Source organism: Oncorhynchus kisutch, linkage group LG14, assembly GCF_002021735.2.
Source record: "Oncorhynchus kisutch isolate 150728-3 linkage group LG14, Okis_V2, whole genome shotgun sequence".
Taxonomy (NCBI): domain Eukaryota; kingdom Metazoa; phylum Chordata; class Actinopteri; order Salmoniformes; family Salmonidae; genus Oncorhynchus; species Oncorhynchus kisutch.
Window position 1 is genome coordinate 41,965,924 of NC_034187.2, and position 17,853 is coordinate 41,983,776.

The window sequence follows — 17,853 nt, forward strand, 5'->3', positions numbered from 1 at the left end:
GGGCTCTTGGTATGTCTGTGGTTGAATCGAACCGACAGCAAAGACTCTCATAGATAATAGTCTTGGTGGTGTTATCACTGTGCTCCAAATATTTGGGCATCTTGTCCAGAGCAGAGCAATGTTTGCATTTTAACTAAATATTTTTCATTTGACATACACTACTGTTCAAAAGTTAGGGGTCACATAGAAATGTCCTTGCTTTTGAAAGAAAAAAAAAAATTGGTCTATTAAAATAACATAAAAGTGATCAGAAATACAGTGTAGACATTGTTAATGTTGTAAATGACTATTGTAGCTGGAAACGGCTGATTTTAAATGCAAAATCTACAAAGGCATACAGAGGCCTTCATGTCTCAGAACAAGAATAGACTGACGAGTTTCAGAAGAAAGTGCTTTGTTTCTGGCCATTTTGAGCCTATAATCGAGCCCACAAATGCTGATGCTCCAGATACTCAACTAGTCTAAAGAAGGCCAGATTTATTGCTTCTTTAAATCAGCACAACTGTTTTCAGCTGTGCTAACATAATTGCAAAAGGGTTTTCTAATGATCAATTAGCCTTTTAAAATGACAAACTTGGATTAGCTAACACAACGTGCCATTGGAACACAGGAGTGATGGTTGCTGATAATGGGCTGCTGTTTCCAGCTGCAACAGTCATTTACAACATTAACAATCTACACTGTATTTCTGATTAATTTGATGTTATTAATTTGATGTACCTGTATTGTAAGCTTTTGTAACAGTTGAAAGACAGACAACGGGCCTCTCAGCTATGGAGTATAAAGGCGGCTTCCCCCTTGTGTTTTAATGATCTAGTCGGGCACCAGGAGAGTGTGAAGAAGGATGGCTTCCTTAGCCCCTCTGAGCTCACTCACTGGGAGTCTACGATGAAACTGGGGGAGGGGGAGGCTCCACCCATTCTAAGACGGTCCCGCTTCCTCTCAAAACAGGAAGGCTCGCCACCTCGGGTGAGTCATGGGTTAAATTCTTGCACGGATCAAACACATTGGCCAGTCACACACACACACACACTACAAATGTATGCACTCACGTATCTTAGATTTTTTTTTAAATATGTTTTTACCTTTATGTAACTAGCCAGGTCAGTTAAGAACAAATTCTTATTTACAATGACGGCCTAGGAACAGTGGCCCTGCCTTGTTCAGGGGCAGAATGACAGATTTTTACCTTGTCAGCTCGGGGATTCGATCCACCAACCTTTCGGTTACTGGCCCAACGAGCTAACCACTACCTGCCGCCCCATTATCTCTTTGGATAATATCTGCTAAGTGGTATATTTTATGATTATGTTGTGTATGTGGCTGTAGGTGGAGCTGCTCTCCAGCGGGCCAACCAGGGAGCTGTCTCTGTGGGAGTGGAGACACTGGCAGAACCAGCCCTTCCCCACTCACATTGTGGACCACTCCAACCGCTGCCACCACTTCACCAAGGTCATGGAGCTCATTGACGGCCTGCGCCAGGAAGAGGTGAGAGGGAGGGCAACCTCAGAGGGGGTCATCCATCTACCCATCCATATACAGTTGAAGTCGGAAGTTTACATACACTTTAGCCAAATACATTTCATCTCAGTTTTTCACAATTCCTGACATTTAATTTGAGTTAAAATTCCCTGTCTTAGGTCAGTTTGGATCACCACTTTATTTTAAGAATGTGAAATGTCAGAATTATAGTAGAGATTTATTTCAGCTTTTATTTATTTCATCACATTACCAATGGGTCAGAAGTTTACATACACTCAATTAGTATTTGGTAGCATTGCCTTTAAATTATTTAACTTGGGTCAAATGTTTCAGGTAGCCTTCCACAAGCTTCCCACAATAAGTTGGGTTTATTTTGGCCCATTCTTCCTGACAAAGCTGGTGTAACTGAGTCAGGTTTGTAGGCCTCCTTGCTCGCACATGCTTTTTCAGTTCTGCCCACACATTTTCTATAGGATTGAGGTCAGGGCATTGTGATAGCCACTCCCAATACCTTGACTTTGTTGTCCTTAAGCCAATTTGCCACAACTTTGGAAGTATGCTTGGGGTCATTGTCCATTTGGAAGACCGATTTGCGACCATGCTTTAACTTCCTGACTGATGTCTTGAGATGTTTGCTTCAATATATCCACATAAACATCCGGTGCCGACAGAGATGGCTGCCTCGCATCACGTTCTTAGGAAACTATGCAGTATTTTTAATTTTTATTATTTCTTACACTGTTACCCCAGGAAATCTTAAGTCTTATTACATACAGCCGGGAGGAACTATTGGATATAAGAGCAACGTCAACTTACCAACATTATGACCACGAATACTACTTTCCCGAAGCGGATCCTCTGTTTGGTCCACCACCCAGGACAATGGATCGGATCCCAGCAGGTGACCCAAAACAGCGGCACCGCAGAAGGGGCGATCTTCTGGTCAGGCTCCGTAGATGGGCACATCGCCCACTGCTCCCGAGTATACTACTCGCCAATGTCCAGTCTCTTGACATCAAGGTAGACGAAATCCGAGCAAGGGTTGCCTTCCAGAGAGACTTCAGAGATTGCATCATTCTCTGCTTCATTGAAACATAGCTCACTTGGGATTCGTTATCAGAGTCCGTACAGTCTCCTTCGTTCTTCACGCATTGCGCAGACAGAAACAAACGTCTCTTTGGTAAGGTGGGCGGGGGTGTATGCCTTATGATAAACGAGTCGTGGTGTTATCATAACAACGTACTGGAACTGAAGTCCTTTTGTTCACCTGACCTAGAATTCTTTACAATCAAATGCCGACCGCGTTATCTACCAAAATAATTATCTTCGCTTATAATCACAGTCGTGTGTATACCCTCCCCAAGCAGATTCCTCGATGGCCATGGTCATTGGATTCTATGTAAACTGGAAACCACATATCCCGAGGCTGCATTTATTGTAGCTGGGGATTTTAACAAAGCTAATCTGAAAACAAGGCTCCCTAAAGTTTATCAGCATATCGAATGCGCGACCCGGGCTGGCAAAATCCCGGATCATTGTTACTCTAACTTCTGCGACACATACAAAGCCCTCCCTTGCCCTCCCTTTCGGGGAAATCTGACCACGACTCCATTTTGTTCCCAGCCTATTGACAGAAACTAGAACAGGAAACGCCCATGCTCAGGTCTGTTCTACGCTGGTCCGACCAATCTGATTCCACGCTTCAAGATTGCTTCGATCACGAGGACTGGGATATGTTCCGAATAGCTTCGAAGAACAACATTGACGTGTACGCTGATTCGGTGAGCGAGTTTATTAGCAAGTGCATCGTTGATGTTGTACCCACGGCGAGTATTAAAACCTTCCCCAACCAGAAACCGTAGATTGATGGTAGCAATCACGCAAAACTGAAAGCGCGAACCACCGCTTTTAATCAGTGGTCAGTGGCTACACTCATTACATTTTAGCTTCATGACTTAAGCAGAGTTGCTAAAAGCATGTCTTCGTCAAGTAACGTTAGCCGATCAAAAATGTACGATTTAACCCTACTCATACAAACTTTAAACTGCAGTCAGGGGTGGGAAAAGTACCCAATCGTCATACTTGAGTAAAAGTAAAGATACCTTAATAGAAAAAGACTCAAGTGAAAGTCACTCAGTAAAATAGTACTTAAGTATATTTAAACCAATTACTTTTACTCAAGTACCAAAAGTCATTGTCACTGCTAAAATATGCTTCTGTTCAAAAAGTATAAGTATGTATAAATTATTTCACATTCTTTATATTAAGCAAACCAGATGGCACAATTTGTATTCGTTTATTTATTTACTGATAGCCAGGGGCACACTCCAACACAACATAATTTACAAATGAAGCATGTGTGTTTAGTGATTCTGCCAGATCAGAGGCTGTAGGGATGACCAGGGATGTTCTCTTGATAGGTGCGCGAATTGGACTATTTTCCTGTCCTGCTAAGCATTCTAAATTTAACGAGTACTTTGCTGTGTCAGAGGAAATGTATGGAGTAAAACGTACCTTATTCTCTTTAGGAATGTAGTGGAGTACAAGTAAAAGTTGTCAAAAATATAAAATAGTAAATTAAAGAACAGAGACCCCCAAAAAACTACTTGAGTAGTACTTTAAGGGATTTTTTTTGGGTGCCACCTCTGAAATCACCACACAATGTTACAAATGAAAAAACATATCTTATTTGTATGATCTACATTTGACATGTTTTGGTGGGGAGGATAGGTTTCCGCTATTGCCACAATTTCAGAATGTTACAATTTCGGGTAAAAACTCAATAACAAGTCTCAAATATTAGGGAAATGTCTGTCAGCTGTTTCAAAAACATTGGATCGTTCGTATAGCTTTAAAAGATTATCGGAGAGCTCCATTGTACTGACATTTGCCTTTCATTCAAAGACAGCTGATATTCAGTCCTTTAGAGCCCTAGGTTTGTTTCGGGTGGATCTAGTTTTCACCTTATCCTAATAAGCTATTTTGGAACGTTTCCTTCTCCACAGGTTAACGAGACGTCGTGCCAGTTTGTTCCTCTCGTTTGTTCACCGTGGAGATATTTGGGCCGACAAATAGGCCCCTATGTGTTGTAGGCTTGTTGTAGGCATCACAATCTCAACATCACAAACGGATCAATCTCGACGAGGACATTTTCAGTGCATGTAGAAGCTCTATTTGTGGTCATCCATCTCACCAAAGTGTAATTCGCAAACAACCACAAAATAGGCCTTGCGTATATAGGCCACAGTTAATTTCCATTTCAAACTGTTGAAACATCAGTTATCTAAAAGTAGTGTAGCTTGATTTTTCACCACCGTTTATATTTCCCACATTAGACCAATCCACGATCATCAAATCACATGTTATTGGTCACATACACATGTTAGCAGATGTTAATGCGAGTGTAGCGAAATGCTTGTGCTTCTAGTTCCGGCAGTGCAGCAATATCTAACATGTAATCTAACAATTCTACAGCAACTACCTAATACACACATCTAAGTGAAGGAATGGAATAAGAATATATACATATAAATATATGGATGAGCAATGACAGAGCATCATAAGCAAGATGCAATAGATGGTATAAAATATTGTTTGTTTGTGCAGCCTGTGTTTAGTGATGGCTGTTTAACAATCTGATGGCCTTGAGATAGAAGCTGTTTTTCAGTCTCTCGGTCCCAGCTTTGATGCATCTGTACTGACCTCGCCTTCTGGATGGTAGCGGGGTGAACAGGCAGTGGCTCGGGTAGCTGTTGTCCTTGATGATCTTTTTGGCTTTCCTGTGACATCGGGTGGTGTAGGTGTCCTGGAGGGCAGGTAGTTTTCCCACAGTGATGTGTTGTGCAGACCGCACCACCCTCTGGAGAGCCTTGCGGTTGTGGGCGGTGCAGTTGCTGTACCAGGCGGTGATTACAGCCCGACAGTATGCTCTCAATTGTAAAGGTTTGAGAGTTTTAGGCAACAAGCCAAATTTCTTCAGCCTCCTGAGGTTGAAGAGGCGCTGTTACGCCTTTTTCACCACACTGTCTATGTGGGTGGAACATTTCAGTTTGTCCGTGATGTGTACGCTGAGGAACTTAAAACTTTCTACCTTCTCCACTGCTGTCCCGTCGATGTGGATGGGGGGGGGGGCTGCTGTTTCCTTTATTCCAAACAACTTTCATAGTTTTTCCAACGGGGGCTTCATAGGATGAGCTCGACTTCCCTATTTATTGGTATTCTGTTTAGCTTATTCCAGTCCCGCCTCCCCCTCGCTCTTTTCTTTAAGGCTTATTCAGAGGGCCGATGATATTAGCCAGGGCTTAGTTACATGGCCTAAATCGTAAAGGCCTTTGCATTCGTTCTTTCGCCTGCGCTGCTTTCCTCTCCCCTCCTGCCCTCACCTTTTAAAACCAATGACCGTGGCAACGCAACAAAAACACCCCAATTTCAAAGGGAAAGGTTTTTTGTTTATAAAAAAAAAAGCGATCCCTTTTCATTTGAAGACCTCTCTCTGTTCGAGTCCGTGCACACACGCAGCCATGCTGCGTTTTTCATTTTCCTGTCTCCTCCCTTTTTTCATTTGCCTTTTATGATGGGGTGAGAGGGAGACACAGAGCAGGCAGACAGGCTGTCTCTCCCTCGCTTTTCTCAGAATTATTACGTTTCTCAGAATTTGTAAGCCCAGGAAGCACTAAGTAGGCCAGCCCTGGGTGACCTAGATATGCACGAACACGGGCTGAGCTAGGAAGAGCAGAGATTAGAGTGAAAGAGATGGGGAGCCTGACACCCTGTTGCCTCTGTGATGAACATAAGAGGGGCCTGTCCACTCCAAACCAGCAGTGTTTTGTTTGGTGTTCATTGGTAAGGGAAAACAGAGGGGTTTGGCTGTCACTATGGAACGGGATGAACTCTGGATTGGATTTCATTTCAATTTACTAGACTGGGCGGGCGGGCGCCTGGAACTCGCAGCTCAGCAGCACTCATGTAAATTGTGAACTCAAACAATGTGAACCCAATGATCAAATGTTGGTCCAATGTTTTATATTGATGTTCCAGTTTACACTGGCTTGTGGTTAATTTAATAATGACATTCACTCGAGCAAACTGGTCAATTGTTTGAGCGAAAGACCAAGGACATTGTCTGGTCCATCGAAAAGGGAATTCAGTCCAATGACCCAATTGCTCTCTCACCAGAGTTGAAATGATAATTGCGTTTCAGACGTTTGCAATGTGTTTTATCACATTATCTGCTTCTGTCTGTAATTTTTTACATTGGCATTTATATTTGAACATGTGAGTCATATCTAATCAAGGACTTTGAATTTCAAGGGAAATTAAGGATCAGATTGACTATGTGTTTGCACCAGTGCAAAATCTGATGTAACAAGGCAGTACTAACAAGTCAAATATGGGTAAAATAGGAATAAACGTTAAAGTGACATTAAATTCCAAAGTCACATCTTGTGAGATGTTTTCAGACCTCAAAAGTAGTTTGATGTCAAGATGAATCCAGACGTCTCAGACCATCTGTTTTGTAGATCCAGCAAAACTCCACAAGCTCTAAAATGAATGGAAAAGATAGGCACCATGCAATTTCCGGTTTTGCGGGGCTCATCTAATCCATGCATTTGGGGTGAAGGCATGTAAGCTGGATCCACACAACCAATGGTGTGCGATGTGGACTCATATTTACATTGGACTACTCTGGAGGTCTGACAAATTTAGATTCTGGTATATAATTACCCTTTTAAAGCAATTGTAAACAAACAGTTTAGTGGTTTAGCTTAGTTTCTTTCCTGTTTTATCCCCTTCTGTAAATATGCAGTACAATAAGCTTAGGGTGTTATTAAATAAGTCAAATACAATGCCTGATTGTGCTGCATGAACGTTTTGAAGTGTGAAACAGAAACATTTGAGGGTGGGTAAATTTCTCCAGCCCCATCACTCAGTTGTTTACCAAAACAATGGTGGAACTGGTAGGGTTTCTGCTTTGTTTGAACTTCAGATTGCCCGTTTTATCTATAGCTGCGTACTTCAATTGAAACAGACGTGAGCAAAGTGATCAGGCTGGTTTACAAGGCTGATGTATCACAGCCTCAATCTAACAAACACTAAAATGTCCCATACGTTGTGTTCTCTAACCCCAGCTGCGTTCTGCCTCCCTTAGCGTAGTTCACAACTGTCAATATAATTAAATGTGTTTGCCAAGAGGCGCGATCTACGTATAACTCATAACTAGGCCACTTCCCCGTTTTGAGCTCTATCTATACCCTCAGTGTTTAACTCCCTGAGTGGATGTGCTGGAGAGGTACACTATATATACCAAAGTATGTGGACACCCCTTCAAATTAGTGGATTCAGCTATTTCAACCACACCTGTTGCTGACAGGTGTATAAAATTGAGCACACAGCCATGCAATCTCCATAGACAAGCATTGGCAGTAGAATGGCCTTACTGAAGCTCTGTGACTTTCAGCATGGAACCGTCATCTGTAAGTGCTGTTATTGTGAAGTGGAAATGTCCAGGAGCAACAACGGCTCAGCCATGAAGTCTATCCAAGTTGTCTCTGGATGCACCGTCAGCACAAGAACTGTTAGTCGGGAGCTTCATACAATGGGTTTCCATGGCCGTGCAGCTACACACAAGCCTAAGATCACCATGCGCAATGCCAAGATTTGGCTACAGTGGTGTGAAGCTTGCCATCATTGGACTCTGGAGCAGTGGAAACACGTTCTCTGGAGTGATATATCACGCTTCACCATCTGGCAGTCCGTCGGACGAATCTGGGTTTGGCGGATGCCAGGAGAACGCTACCTGCCCAAATGCATAGTGCCAACTGTAAAGTTTGGTAGAGGAAGAATAATGGTCTGCGGCTGTTTTTCATGATCCTGGCTAGGCCCCTTAGTTCCAGTGAAGGGAAATCTTAACGCTACAGTGCTTCCAGTTTTGTGGCAACAGTTTGGGGAAGGCCCTTTCCTGTTTCAGCATGACAATGCCCCCATGCACAAAGCGAGGTCCATACAGAAATGGTTTGTCTAGATTGGTGTGAAAGAACTTGACTGTCCTTCGGGATTAATGGGAACGCCGACTCTGAGCCAGGCCTAATCGCCCAACATCAGTGCCCAACATCACTAGTGCTCTTGTGGCTGAATGGAAGTCCCCGCAGCAATGTTCCAACATCTAGTGGAAAGCCTTCCCAGAAGAGTAGAGGTTGTTATCGCAGCAAAGGGGGGGACCAACTCCATATTAATTCCCATGATTTTGGAATGAGATGTTTGACGAGCAGGTGTCCACATACTTTTGGTCATGTGGTGTAAGTCAACAGCAGTGCTGTACTAGTGTGGCATGTTTTAGCTGTAGTGGAAGGGGGCAACGCCCCGACTACAGCTGTGTTCTGCTGTTCTCTACCAGTCATCAGGTAGAATGGTCTGGAATGCATAGTGGTCCATTTGTAAGGCACCACAGTTGGATACTGTCCTAGCTGTCGTATCCATCCTTCATCACCTGGATGTTGATAGGTTGATTAAATGACCAGTGTTAACTGGCTACCCATTTTTTCTCCATCATCATAGAATAGAATAGAATAGAATAAACATTTCTTGTCCATCCAAGGATGGTCATTTTTCTTTGCCATCATACATGAGTCACACATTTATCATACAAATTACAACCAGTTGACCTGACACACCTTACTATACATGTAGAGGGATATACACTCACGTTCTTGGGCTTAAGTCCTTTCATAAGACCACTGAGGACCCTGACCTATCCTCCTCCCGCTCCTAATGTCACTGGAGGGAATAGCAGCACTTTTACTGTCTCCTGACCAATTGTGCTATTTTGCTAATTGTGCTGATTGTAACTTTTTTTGTACATAATGTTTCCTTCCATCGTTTTCTATGACCGAAAAGAGATTCTGAACACCAGAACAGCGATCACTAACCTCGATTTGGATGAGGATTTCTACTTCAAAGAGTCTGCGGCAAAGGACATACTGCTCATCCCGGACCAGGCCTAAATCCCAGAGTCTCTGAAAAAGAAGAGGCAGGGTTATAGAGGATGGTGTGCTGGATACCTGACGAGATTACGTTGTGAGTGGATAAACCGCCTCTACCTTCCGTTCTGTTGGCGAATGTGCAATCAGTGGAGCATAAACTGGACGAGCTCCATTCGAGGCTATCCTATCAACGTGATCTGAAGAACTGTAATATCCTGTTTCTCCGAGTCATGGTTGAACAAGGACATGGAAAATATAAATCTAGCTGTTCTTTCTGTACATCGGCAGGACAGAACGGCAAACTCAAGGGGGGTGGGTATGTGTCTCTTTTGTTAACAACAGCTGGTGCGCCATCTCTAATATTAAGGAAGTCTCGAGGTTCTACTCGCCTGAGTTAAAATACCTTATGATAAGCTGTAGACCATACTATTTAACAAGAATTTTCACATATGTTTTTTTTTGTAGCTGTCTATTTACCACCACAAACCAATGCTGACACTAAGACCACATTCAACAAGCTATATAGGGCCATAAGCAAACAAGACAATTCAGGAAATCAATTTTACCTCATGTCAAATCTAATCAAAATCAAATTGTATTGGTCACATACACATGGTTAATGTGAGTGTAGTGAAATGCTTGTGCTTCTAGTTCCGACCATGCAGTAATATCAAACAAGTAATCTAACAATTTCACAACAACTACCTTTTACACACAAGTGTAAAGGAATGAATAAGAATATGTACATATAAATATATGGATGAGCGATGGCCGAACGGCATAGGCAAGATGCAGTAGTTGGTATAGAGTACAGTATATACACTAGTCACTTTAAATAATGTTTACATACCTTACATTACTCATCTCATCTCATAGATACATTTATTACATCAAATTTTTTATTATTAAAGTGACTAGAGATTTGAGTCAGTATGTTGGCAGCAGCCACTCAATGTTAGTGATGGCTGTTTAACATTCTGATGGGCTTGAGATAGAAGCTGTTTTTCAATTTCTCGGTCCCAGTGTTGATGCACTTGCACTGACCTCGCTTTCTGGATGATAGTGGGTGAACAGGCAGTGGCTCGGGTGGTTGTTGTGCTTGATGATCTTTTTGGCCTTCCTGTGACATCGGGTGGTGTAGGTGTCCTGGAGGGCAGGTAGTTTGCCCCCGGTGATGCTACCCTCTGGAGAGCCTTACGGTTGTGGGCGGAGCAGTTGCCGAACCAGGCGGTGATACAGCCTGACAGGATGCTCTCGATTGTGCATCTGTAAAAGTTTTGAGTGTTGTTGGTGACAAGCCAAATTTCTTCAGCCTCCTGAGGTTGAAGCGGCGCTGTTGCGCCTTCTTCACCACGCTGTCTGTGTGGGTGGACCATTTCAGTTTGTCCGTGATGTGTATGCCGAGGAACTTAAAACTTTCCACCTTCTCCACTACTGTCCCGTCGATGAAGATAGGGGGGGTTCCCTCTGCTCTCCCTCTGCTGTTTCCTGAAGTCCACGATCATCACGTCACCTGTGGAACTGGAGGCCAAAAAACTCTAGATCACCTTTATTCCACACACAGACGCATACAAAGCTCTCCCTCGCCCTCCATTTGGAAAATCTGACCAGAACTCTATCCTTCTGATTTTACAAGAACAAACTCAATCCGGAAGTACCAGTAACGCGCTCAATACTGAAGTGGTCTGATGAAGTGGATGTTAAGCTACAGGACTTTGAGGAGTTTACCACATCAGTCACCGGCTTAATTAATAGGTGCATTGATGACGACATCACCACAGTGACCGTATGTTTATATCCCAACCAGAAGCCATGGATTACAGGCAACATCTGCACTGAGCAGAGCTGCTGCTTTCAAGGAGCGGAACACTAATCCAGACGCTTATCCACTACACCCTCCAACGAACCATCAAACAGGGCAGAGCTTCAATACAGGACTAAGGCTCTGACACTCGTCGGATGTGGCAGGGCGTGCAAACTATCACAGATTACAAAGGGAAATCCAGCTCCAAGCTGCCCAGTGAAGCGAGCCTACCAGACGAGCTAAATGCCTTCTATGCTCGCTTCAAGGCAAGCAACACTGAACCATGCATGAGAGCACCAGCTTGTCCGGACGACTGTGTGATCACACTGTCCGTAGCCGATGTGAGGTTAACATTCACAAGGCCGCAGGGCCAGATGGATTACCAGGACGCGTACTCAAAGCATACGCTGACCAGTTTGCAAGTGTCTTCACTGACATTTTCAACCTCTCCCTGACCCAGTCTGTAATACCGACATGTTTCAAACAAATTACACAATAGGTTACCTTGGAGTTCTTGGGCACAGGGACCATCTAAATGTCTATCGCCCCGTAGCACTCACATCTGTAGCCGTCAAATGCTTTGAAAGGCTGGTCATGGCTCACATCACCACCATCATCCCAGGCACTCTGGACCTCTATACCATGCGGTGTCAGAGGAAGGTCCTAAATTGTCAGACTACATCCACCCAAGCCATAGATTGTTCTCTCTGCTGCCACACGGCAAGTGGTACCGGAGCACCAAATCTGGCTCATGAACAGTTTCTACCCCCCAAGCCATAAGACTGCTGAACAGTTAATGATTACTATAATGGCTACCTGGAATATGTGTTGATCCCCCTTTATTTTGCAGTGACTCTCTTGCACTGTTTCTATGCACACTCACAGGACTCTACCCACACACTCACATACACTACACTGACACTCCAATACACACACACACACACACACACACACACACACACTACATACGCTCATAAACACATGCACACTTTCACTCTTCACATGCACTGTTGCTACTCTGTATATCATCTATCCTGATTGACTAGTCACTTTTACCCCTAACGAGAGTACATGTACATAATTACCTCAATAACCTCGTACATTGACTTGACCGGTAATCCTTGTATATATCCTCGTTATTGTTATTTTATTGTTACTATTTCCTTTTTTGTCGAATGTTTTATTATAATTGTTTAACTTTTTAACTCTACATTGTTGGGAAAGGGCTCGTAAGTAAGCATTTCAAGATAGTCTACACCTGTTGCATGTGACAAGTAAAATGTGATTTGAAATTTTTATTATCTTAAATCGTACCCTCGCTGAAATGCCGGCATAACTTTACACCCCATCTTTCTCTTACACCTCGGTTTCTGGCGTCGAGTTCTGTTGTGCTCCCGTTAGTCCACTTTAGGCTCACTGTGTCTGGATCACTTGCAGGTCAGATACAGTGCCTTCAGAAAGTATTCACACCCCATGACTTTTTCCCACATCTTGTTGTGTTACTGCCTGAATTTAAAATGGATTAAATAAACTCAGCGAAAAAGAAACATCCTCTCACTGTCAACTATGTTTATTTTTAGCAAAATTAACGTGTAAATATTTGTATGAACATAACAACATTCAACAACTGAGACATAAACTGAACAAGTTCCACAGACGTGACTAATAGAAATGGAATAATGTGTCCCTGAACAAAGGGGGGTCAAACTCAAAAGGAACATTCAGTATCTGGTGTGGCCACCAGCTGCATTAAGTACTGCAGCGCATCTCCTCCTCATGGACTGCATCAGATTTGCCAGTTCTTGCTGTGAGATGTTAACCCACTCTTCCACCAAGGCACCTGCAAGTTCCCAGACATTTCTGTGGGGAATGGCCCTAGCCCTCACCCTCCGATCCAACAGGTCCCAGACGTGCTCAATGGGATTGAGATCCAGGCTCTTCGCTGGCCATGGCAGAACACTGACATTCCTGTCTTTCAGGAGATCACGCACAGAACGAGCAGTATGGCTGGTCGCATTGTCATGCTGGAGGGTCATGTCAGGATGAGCCTGCAGGAAGGGTACCACAATGAGGGAGGAGGATGTCTTCCCTGTAACGCACAGCGTTGAGATTGCCTGCAATGACAACAAGCTCAGTCCAATGATGCTGTGACACACAGCCCCGGACCATGACGGACCCTCCAACTCCAAATCGATCCCGCTCCAGATTACAGGCCTCAGTGTAACACTCATTCCTTTGACGATAAACGCAAATCTGACGCCCCTGGTGAGACAAAACCGCGACTCGTCAGTGAAGAGCATTTTTTGCTAGTCCTGTCTGGTCCTGCGATGGTGGATTTGTGCGTTGTTGCCTGTGATGTCTGGTCTGTCTTACAACAGGCTGGACTGAGGGCTTGTAGGCCTATCTCAGCCTATTTAGGAGAGTCTGAGCACTGATGGAGGGATTGTACGTTCCTGTTGTAACTCGGGCAGTTGTTGTTGCCATCCTGTACCTGTCCCGCAGGTGTGATGTTTGGATGTACCGATCCTGTGCAGGTGTTGTTACACGTGGTCTGCCACTCTGAGGACGATCAGCTGTCCGTCGTGTCTCCCTGTAGCGCTGTCTTAGGCGTCTCACAGTACGGACATTGCCATTTATTGCCCTGGCCATATCTGCAGTCCTCATGCCTCCTTGCAGCATGCCTAAGGCACGTTCACACAGATGAGCAGGGACCCTGGGCATCTTTCTTTTGGTGGTTTTCATAGTCAGTAGAAAGGCCTCTTTAGTGTCCTAAGTTTTAACTGTGACCTTAATTGCCTACCGTCTGTAAGCTGTTAGTATCTTAACGACCGTTCCACAGGTGCACGTTCATTAATTGTTTATGGTTCATTGAACAAGCATGGGAAACAGTGTTTAAACCCTTTACGATCTGTGAAGTTATTTGGATTTTTTATGAATTATCTATGAAAGACAGGGTCCTGAAAAAGGGACGTTTCTTTTTTTTCCTGAGTTTAGATATTTTTGGTCACTGGCCTACACACAATATCCCTTAATGTCCAAGTGGAATTATGTTATTTGTCACATTTACAAATGGATTGAAATTGAAAAGCTGAAATGTCTTCAGTCAATAAGTATTCAACCCCTTTTATTATGCCAAGCCAAAATACATTCAAGAGTAAAAATGTGGTTAACAAGTCACATAATAAGTTGCATGGACTATAATAGTGTTTAACCTGATTTTTTTAATGACTACCTCATCTCTATACCCCACACATACAATTATCAGTAAGGGCCCTCAGTCGAGCAGTGAATTTCAAGCACGGGTCCAAACACTAAGACAAGGGAGGTTTTCCAATGTCTCGCAAAGAACAGCATCTAGATGGGTAAAAATAACCCTTTGAGCATGGTAGTTACAAATTACACTTTGGGTGGTGTATCAATACATCCAGTCACTGTAAAGATACATGCGTCCTTCCTAACTCAGTTGCCGGAGAGGAAGGAAACCACTCAGGGATTTCACCATGAGGCCAATGGTGACTTAAAAAACTGTTAGAGTTTAATTGCTGTGATGGGAGAAAACTGAGGATGGATCAACAACATTTCAGTTAACTCCACCATACTAACCTAATTGATAGAATGAAAAAAAACATGTATCCTGTTTGTAACAAGGCACTAAAGCAATACTGCAAAAGATCCTGAATACAAAGTGTATTGGATTTGCATTAAACATAACACATTACAGCTTAGTGCTGGCTACATCATGTTAGGGGTATGCTTGTGATTGTTAAGAGTTGTTATTTGTTAAGAATTGTTGAGTTTTTCATGATAATAAAATTAATGGAATGGAGCTAAACAAAGGCAAAATCCTAGAGGAAAACCTGGTTCAGTCTACTTTCAACCAGACACTGGGAGATCAATTGACCTTTGAGTATGACAATAACCTTAAATACAAAGCCAAATATACACTGGAGTTGCTTACCAAGAACATAGTGAATTTTCCGGAGTGGCCGAGTTACAGTTTTGACATAAATCTGAAAGTGTATGGCAAGACCTGAAAATGGTTGTCAACCAATTTGACAGAGCTTGAAGAATTCTGAAAATAATGGGACATTTTGCACAATCCAGGTGTGCAAAGCTCTTAGACTTAACCAGAAACACTCATAGCCGTAACCGCTGCCAAAGGTGCTTTTACATAGTAAAAGGGGTGTGAATACTATTTCTGTGTTTTAATTTTCAATACATTTGCTAAAACTTGTGTGTAGATGAGTGATTTATTCCATGTTGAATTCAGGCTGCCACAACAATGTGGAATAAGTCCAGGGGTATTAATGCTTTCGGAAGGCACTGTACACAACATAAAACATCAGGCTTGTTTAAGCATTAAACCTAATGCTACTTCTCATATCCGCTGAATGAAGACGTAGCCTACTGAATACTGATAACATGTTTTCACTTTGATTTGAAGTCCGGCTGTAACACAACATGTGGAATAAGTCTAGGGATATGATTACTTTCTAAAGGCACTGTGTCAAATGTCTTGTTGTTTATATAACCAGTCAACTCTGTGTGTCGTACCAGGGAAGTATTACATCTGTAACTTGCGTTATGATACAATCTGATGAAATTTGCCAGACTTCAACCAAACTTTTTAAGAATAAGAAAAAAGTTTTGTAGTTAAATTCATTGTCGTGTTTGTTTTATCTGACAGGGTGAAAGCAGATATGAGTTGGAGCTGCTGCCCCACCTCCACAAAGCAGATGTCATAGGCCTCACGGAGGAAGCACAGCAGGAAAAGTCCACCAAAGGAAAGAAGCAGAAAGAGGGAAAAATGACAAAATCCAGAACCAAAATGGCCAACCTGAGCCACAAGCAGAAGACTTCCTGCCTTTCCTCAGCTGATCTAGACCGTGTAGAACTCAAAAAGGAAGTTCAGAGGGAAAGCATTTCTAAAGCAGAGACAACCTTAGTCTCTCCATGGACCCTGATAAAGAACAGAGTCCCTTCAGAATGTCACAAGGAGGTGACTCATGACCTCAGAGATCACCCAGGCCTCTGGCCACTCTCCTCCACGGGTGACCAGCCAATCATGGACATGGATTTTGACTGTATCATACTCAACAACGAGAGTGAAAATTCAGAGGTCAATTCTCCAAGGGATTTGGAGAGCGACTCAGTGAACTGCATTGCTGCTGTAGAACAGATTGACCTCAATCAGTTGACATCAATTGCAGACCGTGAACCCAAGTCAGATGAAGATTCTGAACTGGAGGCGTTGTTTTACTTGCCCAAATGGGATGCTGCTGTCCCCAAGTTGCAGCCCCTGAGACAGAAGTTAGAGAGCTTGAGGGTCATTCTAGTCAACGTGACAGAGCTTCTGTCTAGGTCTCCTCCAGCTTTGCACTTTGACCTGGACAGCCCTCAGTTTGACCCTGGGCCCACCCCCTTCACCACCAAGGACTGTTCACATACACTTCCGGTTGAACCTCTGGGTGAACTCCTGGATGTAGGTCAGACATTCCACGTGAATTTCTCCCTGGAAGTGGATGAGGACTTTGCCGATCCTGCTTCTCAATCTCCCAATGTTGATTTAGACGTTGGTTCTCTAGACTGTGAAAGCCATTGCGAACCACCTCATCAGCAGCACTCCCCTTCATCACCCATTACTGTGCCAGCAGAAAGCATGGGTAGGGAAAGTGCCCTTGGCAGCCCTAGCTGGGATGAGGTCTTCGAGGATGACAGCAATGACATAAAGGAGGAGGATATGGATGACAAAGCAGACTTCAAGCCATCATGTCATCCCACTCAGCCTAAAGCCCAGCACTCTAAAACCAACCTGGACGAGAGCATGGACCTGTTTGGAGATGACGGCACCTTCCTCCAGATGACCATTCCGGACATCCCTACGCCAGAGAACGTCAGTATCCGAATACCTAGCCCCCTGAAGGCTCCGGAGAGGGAATGGTTAATAGGGTCAAGTAAAAGTGTGACAGAAACAAAGATGGTGTATCAGGTCAAACCTAGTTGTAGCCATGCTTCTCCTGTAGCGCAGCAGGAACCTGCTCAGGACTTTGAGAACTTTGTCTGTTCTCAGGATTTGTTCTCTGTCAACTTTGACTTGGGCTGGGAGGAGGATGAAGGGGACACAGAGGCTGCTCCTAGTCAGTTCCCCTCAAAACCTTCACCCCCTGGGTCCAAAAAACAGGAAGCATCCCTTTCCTCCACAGTGAATGAGCCAAAAATCTCTGGCTCATCCACTCCCCCCTTTAGTTTCCATAGGAAGAGCGTGTCCACACCCCTGTCAGCCTGTCTGGGAAGGAAGAGGGCAGACACCTCTGCTCTGGCTTCGCCTCAGACCTCTCCTCTGACCTCCAAGAGCGGAGCTCTGTTCTCACCAATCCCCACATTAGGACCGAGGCGAGTTCTCCTGCCTGGTCTTTCCACCACCCCATCCACTTCGTTCTCATTCTTAAAGAGGAAATGCCCGGGGACCTTACAGAATGCCCAGACTCTCAAAGCTCAGGTGGGGGACCCAAGAAATGGTTCAATAGAGATGGGACACAGTTTGTCTCACAAATCCATCTTGGACCCCCCTCATCCAGGTTAGTTCAC

General features: G+C 43.8%; 1 protein-coding gene across 5 annotated transcripts in view; it reads left to right on the forward strand.

The window, feature by feature from the left end:
- Positions 1–17,853, forward strand: part of fancm (FA complementation group M) — a 68,357-nt gene that overhangs the window by 33,785 nt on the left and 16,719 nt on the right. For all 5 annotated transcript variants that reach the window (XM_031788425.1, XM_031788427.1, XM_020470341.2 and 2 more), the window contains 3 exons: positions 818–969; positions 1,330–1,488; positions 15,953–17,843. In XM_031788425.1, the coding sequence (XP_031644285.1) occupies positions 818–969; positions 1,330–1,488; positions 15,953–17,843 (2,202 nt within the window). The remainder of the gene's footprint in view (positions 1–817; positions 970–1,329; positions 1,489–15,952; positions 17,844–17,853) is intronic.